Source organism: Oryzias melastigma, linkage group LG15, assembly GCF_002922805.2.
Source record: "Oryzias melastigma strain HK-1 linkage group LG15, ASM292280v2, whole genome shotgun sequence".
Classification (NCBI taxonomy): domain Eukaryota; kingdom Metazoa; phylum Chordata; class Actinopteri; order Beloniformes; family Adrianichthyidae; genus Oryzias; species Oryzias melastigma.
This window is the reverse complement of record NC_050526.1, coordinates 13,445,921-13,456,574: the sequence shown is the minus strand read 5'-3', so window position 1 is coordinate 13,456,574 and position 10,654 is coordinate 13,445,921. Positions and strand designations below refer to the sequence as shown.

At 35.9% G+C, this 10,654-nt stretch overlaps 1 protein-coding gene across 2 annotated transcripts; it reads right to left on the bottom strand.

Annotated features, from left to right (window-relative positions):
- Positions 1 to 2,393: 2,393 nt before the first annotated feature.
- On the bottom strand, positions 2,394 to 9,433 carry asrgl1 (asparaginase and isoaspartyl peptidase 1). 2 transcript variants are annotated; one of them, XM_024297343.2, is made up of 7 exons: positions 9,214 to 9,433; positions 7,447 to 7,519; positions 5,893 to 6,035; positions 5,588 to 5,742; positions 5,221 to 5,342; positions 4,217 to 4,327; positions 2,394 to 3,382 (listed from the first exon to the last, which is right to left on the bottom strand). In XM_024297343.2, exons 2-7 carry the CDS (start codon positions 7,502 to 7,504, stop codon positions 3,168 to 3,170), a joined length of 804 nt encoding a protein of 267 aa, XP_024153111.1. In that variant the 5' UTR covers positions 7,505 to 7,519; positions 9,214 to 9,433; the 3' UTR covers positions 2,394 to 3,167. The 2 variants fall into 2 exon arrangements, with proteins under 2 accessions (XP_024153111.1, XP_024153110.1); XM_024297342.2 differs by having other exon boundaries at positions 7,447 to 7,641; positions 9,214 to 9,418.
- Between the last annotated feature and the right edge of the window lie 1,221 nt (positions 9,434 to 10,654).

Below are 10,654 nucleotides of genomic sequence, written 5' to 3'. Positions count from 1 at the left end.
ATTTCTTGGGTTAATTTTGGACAAAAAATTGTCTTGGAAGTCACATATATCATATATAAAAGTAAAGTGGCTAAAACTGTATTTGTTTTGAATCACATTAAGTATTACTTATCCTGTCATGTCTTAGGAATGTTGTACTGTTCAATTGTACTGCCTTATTTCACTTGTTGTGTTGAAGTGTGGGGTAAAACATATATAACTCTTTTAACACCGTTATACCCACAGCAGAAAAAGGTTATTCGAATCATTCATAAAGTTGGATACAGAGAACATACAAATGCTTTATTTGTGGAGTCAATATTGTTGAAATTTGAGGACCTAGTAAAACCGCAAACTTTATTAGAGAAGCCTATAAAGTTAAAAACAGAGAGATTCTGCAAAAACTATTTGTTTTCACCTCAGAAGATGAAAATCACAGGAGGAAATATGATTTTAAGTTTCCAGTTGCTCGCACTGCTTTAAAGCAGACATGTTTTTCTTTTGTTGGGGTAAAAGTTTGGAATGCTGAACAGGACATTTTGAAAAGCTGTACTAATAAAATATTATTTAAAAAAATATTTGTGAAGACAAAACTTGAGGAATATGTAAAGTGTAGTTAGTATGTGGGGACAGGCTCTAAAAGCCATCTTTGTTTCTTTTTTTTTTCTTTTTAGGATGTAATATAGGGGCAGAACTGAAATAAGAATTGTATTCTTCTCACTTCTCCTTTCCTCTCATGAAGATATGTAGACTGTTGATGAGTAATGAACATGTTCATGTAATGCTCCCTTCATGAATGGAATAAAATAAACAAATCTAATCAAATCAAATCAAATCAAAATGTGCAAAACAAAAAAAGGACAATTTGTAATAATGGTAAAGGTTGGCATTTAGAAATAGAAAATATCTCATCTTTGTGAAGCTGGTCTGGTTTCTTCTGCAGAAATGATCCGTTCTGTTCTGGAGAAAGTGGTTCTCAGGTTCTGCATATGTTGGTTCATGGAGTTGGTTCTGTTTGAAATTCTTTTTTTGCATATTCTAAATTCTGTCCTCCTTATTATCAATAACAGTGAAATAGTTCCAGGTTTTTCTGCTTTTTTCAGAGTCACTCATTTTTTCTACCTTTGTGTTGATGCTGTTTGTCATCATTGGATTGGTAACGAGGTTTGCAACCACTGCTGCACGTGCTGCTCAGATCATTGTAATCTGGCTCTGCGCCAACACGTATTGATCAGTCCTGTGCAGCTTCAAGGGAAACAAAAGCAAGAGCGTATCCGGGACACTACTTCATAAATAAAAATGAGCAGCAGCATCGAGTCTTGAACTAATGATGGAAAAAAAAAAAAGTCAAACTCTTTTCCCCTTGTTTTGTGCAGGAGTTATGTTCAAAAATAACTTGTGAAGGTGAAATCTGCGAATTAGGATTAAACTCCTCACAGCATACTTTACACTTTTCTCAGACAAACAAGAACATTTTCTCACTTTTCTCATTGTTTATAGAAAAAAGAATTCAAATTTTATAGCATGAAAACAAAGATCTGATTGCGATTAAAGATTTATGGAGATCTGAAGAGCTGCGTGTTTCTGCAGAGGAGACACGGTACCAAGGAGATTGAATGACAAGATCTCCAGGACCCAAAACAGGGTTCCTTATTTAAAAAAAGGAAGCAGTGTAAGAGACCGGAAAAGGTGAACTGCAATGTGGAAAGAGAACACTGTATTCTGTTCTATTTTACAGGGATTTGGGGGGTTCAGATAGGGGCACGTTCTATGTAGGTCTCGATTATAAGGCCAGATAAAAAAAAAAGAAAATCATGGGTCTCTAATAGTGTTTGGGGGGGGCGTAGTTTGGGAACTCCTGCCATGAGGCACACTTATATTTATTTAACTTGTTCAAAAATAAAATATCTACCTTGTAATCTGATGCACTTTTACTCTGGTTGTGCTTACTGACCTCAAATTGTTTTTTTGTGGTACACGACGCACAGCAAACTGTCAAAATGCTCAAGTTTCACTTGGGTTATGAACTGTTCTTCAATTGTTAGAGGATCAGATCTATGAAGTGATTTTGCTTTATTATTATTATTGTGTTTTTTGGTTTACTAAGTTAGTTTTTAAAATAAAAAACATGTTATGTGTCTTTAATGAGTGTGTCTTTAAAGAGGCTATATGTATCTTGAGGATAAACAAGATTAAAGTGTTTCTATTGTGTATTCTTACAAATATTTGCACAAACAGCACATGCACAAGCATTTATTGGGTAAAATCGTTTGTACTTTTCTAATGATTACAGTTTGGATTTGGATTAAAATGTAATATTTACAAAGCTTTAGAATTATAAAAAAAAAGATATGCAACTTAAACATCAATCACACTCAGATGTGTAAAATCAAATAAAAAAGCAGAGTCCAACAGATGAATCAGAATACTTTTATTTAAAGTCACAAACAAACCACAAAACAGTGTAAATACAGGAATTCTTCAAAAGTTTTCCTTTGAATATAATCAGTTTTCTTTCAATGAAACAGCAACCTCTAGTGGTAGGATACAGAATACCAGGGAGTGTCATGATTTTCACAGTCTGTTTTAAGTCATGCTTTTGGAAAAACTCAAACCCCAATATAAGAATAGTTTCTTCTGAGAAACAGTTTCAGAATTTTCCATAAAGAGCTAAAATCAGCAGCTTTGTAGCAGCAGATGTTCATTTTCAAAATGTTATAACTTAAAAAAGAATGAAACCCGAGTCGGTCAATACCTAGAAGCCCATTAAACAGAGGTTACACTGGTCAAATTTAAACTAACAGCAGCTGAACCTTAAATCCATTAAATGATCCATCAAATATTGACAGTGCTGAAGTAACCCACTGCTGTTTTTAATAAGTAAAAGACAAAACAGATTATTCTTTTTGTTAAAAAATACTGATATGTTTTTAAAACTGACAGTAATTAATTTACTAAGTGGTTAAAAATTATAAGGTTTGAGCTTATTAACAGAGGAGCAGCTGGAGGTGATTCGAACACTTGATACATTTAGAAGAACACCATCAGGTTTATTATTGTCAGTCTCAGAGCACAACTGTTGTTGATCAGTTTGAGAATTTTCCAACTTTGTTGGTGATGTTGATTTTCCACACATAAAAATCCTAATGATTTTACTGTTTTTAGTTAAGATGTTGAGAGCGGTTGGGTCAGTGCTGTTCACTGAAGCTCCGTCTGAAGTGTTCTCCGGTGTACAGACCGTAATGCAGAGTATCGTTCTGAGCTGCGGCCCAGGACATCTGCCGGCTGGAGAAACGGGCAGCCCAGTTCCCCTGGGGGTCCACAGTCACAACCCCACCCAGCCCCCCCACTCTGGACTTCATGTAAGCCAGCCCCAAATCACTGGCAGCCTCAGCGGATTGACCTGAGAGCAGAAAAAAGGTGGCAATCTTCAAGGATGAATTCATGTCCTTCAGAGGCCATTTTGGTTCTTATGGGAGTTGGTGCAGCTTTAAATAAAGTTGCCATCATCTTTACAGGTATTTAATACGTGCTGTTCAGGAATGTTTTAACAAAGTGTGGCGTCAAAGCTCACTTTATCAATAAAGTTTGAGGGTGGATTTTACACATCTGTTTCTCAAACAATTACGGACAAATTCCAGGAACTTCAACATTTTCAAAAGTTTTCTGCAGACCAAGAATGAGACATAATACCATGTTTTATAATCATGAGCGATGAATAAAGCTGGTTTGAAGGTTAGAGCTACAGGTTGGAGCTACTGCTCTGGGACTCAGCATCTTTCAAGACTCACTCTGATGAAAATTGTGATCTTGGCGTTTTAAAAATGTCAGAAAATGAAGCTTAAATTAAGCTTAATTTTTTTTTTCAAAATTGTTGTGAAAAAAAATTTTGCTTGAAAAAGAGCTTATTTGTGATGAGAAAATACGTTCAACATGCCACAAGCTCCCGCTCTGAGCTGTCAGCAACGGGGAGAAAAATGGGGGCGGGGTTGTTTTGAGCCAACAAGCCTCAGTGGTGAATTTCTAATGAGCTCCTGCTGCTCTGCAGAAACTACATCCTTGAAAACAACACAGGTTTTTTGATTTAGGCTAAAAATGCCGTATCGGTATGACATCAGAGCGAAATGAGACCTACATCATCTTAGTTAGTATATTTATGTCATAAAGAATTGTCTGACTGCTTTTCTACGTTCCTCCTGCAGACTGTGGTGAATCCAGGTGTGTGTGTGTGTGTTACCTTGCTCCATGTGAAACAAGATGAGTCTGGCCAGCGTGACCTTCATGATGGTTTCTCCATGACCAGTAGTGGACACGGCTCCTGACTGGTTGTCTGCGTAACCTCCACTTCCTGATAAACACAAACCATTCAGTCTTTTCCTGTTTTCCTCAATGGATCAATGAAAATCCACTAATGCTAACAACTTTGTCAAAATGTATAGTTTTTCTTTAGTAGTTTTTCTTTAGTAAGGGAGTTTTTATTTCCAGGTGGCATCAAGACATTTTATAGGAAATCTCCACTATGAATGAGTGTTTAGATGGAGATTGTTCAAGACTTATTACTGCAAAGCCACAGATTCAGAGCTTAGCAGAATTTAAAATATTAAATTACTTAGTTTTAGATGAAATTGTTAAGAAGTTCCTGGCCAGATTTGTCACCATGATGCTGCAGTCTGACTGCTGAGTCATGCTGGTCAAACCACTCATTCCTTGGCAGGACTGAAGGCCAAGATCTGTGGCTGCAGTTGACTAAAATGGAACATGCTTCAGTCTCTCATATTACTATACTTACAGTTTGGCTTCAGGCCATCATTACTCATGCTGCAGGTCCACCAGAACCAGTTACTGCTGTTGAATTCTGATGACAAACCAAACTGTTGAGACTTAAAGACCCACTACGATCATATTTTGATCTATTGGAAAAGCGTTTCTGGAGATCTTTTTTTATCAGGCCATTTTTAACCAACATTTTAAAAATGGTTGTTTTCTAGGACAGAGTTCAAACTGCGTTTTTTTCTTCTGCTCCTGATTCACAATAATTTGAAAAATTTTCAGAGATGCAATTTTAAACTTAAAATTTTTATAATTAAAAATACCACAAGAACTTGTTCAAAACACCATTTACATCAGAGAGGGTCTTTACAAACAACTATGAATAACATAAAAGGAAAAAGAAAACATGCTCAGTGAGCTGCAGGTTGAAAAACTCTTTAGTACATTTTTGCTTAACATGTTAGAACTGACCTATGCACGGAGTGTCCCCCACCCGACCCTCCATCTTGTTCAACATTCCACCAGTGGAGGTTGCACAAGCAACGTTGCCTTCTTTATTGACTGCCACAGCGCCGACTGTGCCCATCTTCCCCCTGTAAAAGGTAACAAACAGAGAAGCTGAACCATACTGTTTTTACAAAGATCCAAAACGGTTGAAATGAACTCTTAGATTGATCTTTTCAAAAATGTTTGCACTGTTTGTTTACATCTCTGAGCTGCAGTAGACAGTTTAACAAACAACGTTCAAACATATAGTAAATGCAGTGTAAAAAAAAAGAAATTGAAGCAATTCTATAAAAGCAAAGTGAACTATATCAAAAGGTATGTGAGGTCTTACATTTGGCACTCAACAGGGTTGGCATCTGGAACCAGGTTCTTTTTCCAGCGCATGCGGGAGTACTCGGTGATGAGGGACTCCTGAGACACCTCGGGAACTCCCACAGAGCGAGCAAATTTACTGGCTCCTTCTGCTGTCAGACACGCATGACTGGTCTGAAGGAAGAATCACAGAAGTCAGCTGATTGTCGGGATGCAGAGTGAAGTTCACCGTCCAAATACAACTGTATTCTTCTGGATGTTCAGCAGCAGTGGAGGATCTAGTTTTTCATGACGGTCTGAAACGTGACAGTTTCATCTACAGACCTTTTCCATGACCAGCCGTGCCAGCTGAACGGGGTTGGCGATGTTGCGCACGGCGGACACTGCACCGCTGCCTAATGTTTTCCCATCCATCACAATGGCATCCATCTCCACCTCCCCCTTGACATTCAGCACCGAGCCACAACCTGAAAAATGATTTGACAAACTATCTGTCAGATTACTGGCTCGGGGTATTAAAAAAAAATCATCAGGGTGGATTAAAAACATATTGATATAATGCACTGTATAAAAGCAGGTGAGTTTTTGTTATTTATTTAATAAAAAAAAGAAAAATTTGACAGCTAACAGTTTATACCTTTCCTAAAAACTGACATATCTTTAATTTAGCCTCCAATAAGAAAAAAAAATCAACGGACTTCAAGACAATCTATTTTATCTTATACTTGCTGACTCACAAAAAACAAAATTAAAAATTCTCTTAAGAACGTGAAAATTATAATTATACCAAATAAATTCTTATAAAAAAAGTACATTAGAACTTAGTTTAAAAATGAAACTACTTCGGTATCAGCAAGGCAAGTGCAGCCAAGACCGTGGAAACGAGCAAATCAGCTTAGTGCTGGGTCATATGATGATACATGTGGTGTGGGCGATAGGGATGTGTTTATCGGGCCATTTCTCTTTTGTCGTTTCTATGTGTTTCCATTTGTTTATTTTTATCTCTGAACTTTTGTGCAAAAAATTATTTTCTTACTAAGAAACTTGAAACTGTTGTGGGCTTTAAAAAATGTTTCTCATTTGTGATGATTCAGTTACATGTTAATTGAAAAAGTAAAGTAAAAGAAAAGTAATGACATTTTTGTTAATTTTTTTAGAGAATAACAGAAAATATACTTTATTGCCATATATTGTGATATATATTGTTATTGTGACATAAAAAAAATTATATCGTGATATAGAAATTTTTCCACATCGCCCAGCACTGTATCAGTGTGTTCCAACTGAAACTCACAAATGTTTCCAACAAGTCTGGAAACTATTGACAGAAGATCTTCTAAATGTTTCTGCAGGACTTTGACCCTGTGAGATGGACAGTCGTTTAACTAATCTGTTACTGACCAAACACAAAACCAGACATTTAAAAGTCTCAAAAGACATTCAGACAAATTTGGTGAACATTTTGCAGTTTGTGGGACCTTTTTAAGGGCAGCAAGGTATGACTATGAGTATAATGTATCACTAAAAGACGTTGCAGGTCAGTGACATAGTAGCTCTAAGTGCATTTGCTTGAAAGAAAGGCTGAACATGAAACTACTGAAACCATTTCATTTCCAGGTTACAATTTCAATACATATTTTTCCCATTTATTTGCAATATTTTTCAAATCTGGACCAAATGGAATATTTTTTGAATGGCTGGGTAGAATTTCATTTCAATTTGAATTAGTTCACAGAAAAAGAAGGAAGGATTTGTTGAATATTGTCCTGTATTTTGATGTGCTGATTGTGGTTAGACCAGTAGTACACTAGTTACAGCTCTTTGGTTCAGACATTCACATTTTCTGTGCACAAAAGCTTGAAAATCAAGACCCCTTACCTGCATTAAAGTAAGGACTGTTCTCCATCTGGACCACCGCCTCAACCACAGCATCCATACTGCTGCCCCCTTCCTGCAGGACAAGGTAGGCCGAACGCACAGCTGAGCACACCCCTGAGGTTGAGTTCTCTGCCCGCTCTTTGGGGATGTGGCCCGCTCCTCCATGTACCACCACCACGGGCAACATGTCAACACCTGGACAGGAGACTTCACTTGTTTTACTCAAAGAAAACAATATTTTCCTCGAGTAAAAGTCACACCAGAGCCAAAAAATGCAAAATGGGGCAGCAGTGGCTCAAGTGGTTGAGCAGGTCAGCAAATGATCAAAGGGTTGACGGCCGGAACCCCTTTACCCTCAACCAGCTGTTGTTGAGTCTTTTGGGTAAGACACTTCACCCTCCCTGCCTCCAGTGTGGCTCCACTACTGTGGGAATGCAAGTGAATGTTCTGGTGATGGTCAGATGGCAGCCACGCCTCTGTCAGACTGCCCCAGGGCCACAACAGCAGCTTACCATCTCAAAGTATGAATGATGGATACACATAATCGCTTTGAGCGTCAGGAAAAGCTGTGAACAATCCAGTCCAATATTATTATTACTATAAAGACGAATAAACCATAGAAAAATAGCTGTGGATTAAAAGTCACTGTAACAATCATTTTATTTAGTTATGGGATGTTTCATGTTTTATATTTTGACGTCTTAGTGCACGTGTCAAAAATCAAGGCTTAAGGGCCGGATCCGGCCCTCCAGGTAATTCTATCCGGCCCGCTTATTTTTATCTTGAATAATTTTGACAAAATATATTTTTATGGAGAGTAAAATATTGAAAGTTTTTTAAAGTTTAAGTTGATTTATTCTGGAATAATATTCCTGACGATTTATTATTCATAATTATATTATGGTTTTAAAGTTTTTAAAATTGCCAATTTTAAATTGGCAAGGATTCCCAAGGATATATTACTTTTATTGCTAAAAGACGTTTAATTTTTATAGTTACCAGAGAGAGAATTAATTATTTCTAAAATGTCAGTAAAGGCTGATGTCACCATAAGGGATGAAAATTCTGAGGAGCCTGAATCAAGACACAATCACAGGGCTAGAGCAGTAACAGAAAAAAAATGTTTTATTTGTAAAATAATGTTTTTACATATAAAAATATGTAGTGAGAACAGCCCTTTTGTTTGCTAACGTTTTAATAATTATATATATTAAAAAACTAAAATCAACGTCAACCACATTTAGTGGATCAACTAGCCTGCAGCAACATCAGCTTAGCTGTTCCTCAAATACATCCACTTCCTTAAAGGAACAGCAGCAGCACAGAAACGGATCTATGGATGGTCACATTTTCACAATAAGACATTTAAAACGTTTGATCTTTATCTTATTTATTAAAACATAAAGAAATATATGCAAAAGTTCTTGTAAATCTAGATAAAATGTTTAAAATTATGAAACTGATAATAATGCTATTATTATAGTTCAAAATTGATTTAGCTATTTCAATTACGCGCACGAGCGCGCTAATTTAGAAACAAGCTAATTATAATTATGAAATAAACAAGAAAAAAAAAACATTTACCATAGGTCTATTCATGTCTATCTCCACGTTTGTCTTTAACCTAAAACCTTTGACCGCGGTGAATGGAAACCTCTCAAAACACCAGCTGACCCGTAATGCTGATTAACGTCAAGCTAGCAGTTCACGTAAACATAATTCTGCAGCGAGAAACTCAGCGAGCAAATGTATGTTTATAAGACCAACCGTTAAGGCCGAGTAAAAACCATTGGACTGGGTTCAGCCGAGTTGTTTTGCTTCCTGATCAGACGTCTGTTCCCGACCCATGTGTCTGCGGTTAGCAAGAAAGAGTGGACATCCGGTTTAGTGCTGCGATCCTTTCAGAATAAAATGTCTAAGATGTGAAAGACGGATGACAACAGATTTAATTTGAATTTTTTTTGGAGTGACTTGTTTTCAAATAAATAAAGAAATAGAATTATATGTCTAAAGAAAGCAAGATGTAAAGAAAATGTGCAAAAATCAAATCAAATGGGTGAACTTATCGACACTACTAAAAATAAAGCAATGTTTGACTGTCAATATTCATTTCATATAAAAAGTCTAACTTGAATCGTTCTTTCTAAAAAAAAGTTAAAAAAACAACGTTACAAGGTAAAATATATAATAATTATGATAATAAACGTAAAAGTGATAAATATTTCAGTTACTATTATTTCTAGTTTTTTCTAGTTTTAAAAAATTCAACAGAAATGTATTTGTGATTTTTTTCTCCTTAAATTTTAATCTATCCGTGCAAATGGAAGTTTAAAAAAGTTGTAGAAACAGTTTTTATCTGCTCTAACTTCCCAACACAAATGAATTGTAACTTTTCCCAACATTTTAAGTAAAATAGTTATTTAGATTTAAGAAAATACGTTGTTTTAGGTCATACATTATATTTAATGCTTTTTTTTTTTTTTTAAAAAAAAGGAAAACATATTCACACATAATCAGCCACGGAACAAATGGTTTTAGATCAATTTCATTTCTTGGTAAAATCAAGAAGACAAATGATATTTCACTTATAGGTATTTTCATTGTTTTATCACTACTAAGCAAGTTTAAAGTTCATTTAATATAAATGTAGTATTACTTGTAAAAATTGATGTTTGTTGTAATTTTTTTAATAAGTTGCCTACTTATAAGTTACACAAATGTAGTTATTTTTTAAGAAAAGAACTGTTGTGAAAGCCCCTCACTGTTCCCTGAGCTGTCCGTGGTCCTGAAATCTAGGTTCCCAACAATGGAATTTTTCCACCAGAATCTCAAAATTATCCTAATTTTACTATATTTCCTCTACTTTAAAATAATGTTGTTTTTTGTATAGTGTGTTCCTTTTAACTCCCAATTATATCAATGTTTTTTTTATTGCTTTAAAAATAAAAATACATTTCTGAACCCAAAGTCTGTTAAACTGTTAAAGCGTTTCTGGTCCACATGTCCCAGCTCATGTTCCATAACTGAATAGTTTTATAACTGCTTCACTTAGCATGCAGGCTATAATTTAAATGTTACACAGTGACATGCTGCAAATGTCACCCTATAGCCAAACATGTGTGTTGCTCTGTGGTGAACCTCAGGCTCCCTACAGACTGTTTCCCAGTGTGAGGAGATACAATGTGTGTGTGTGTGTTGGGGGGGGGGG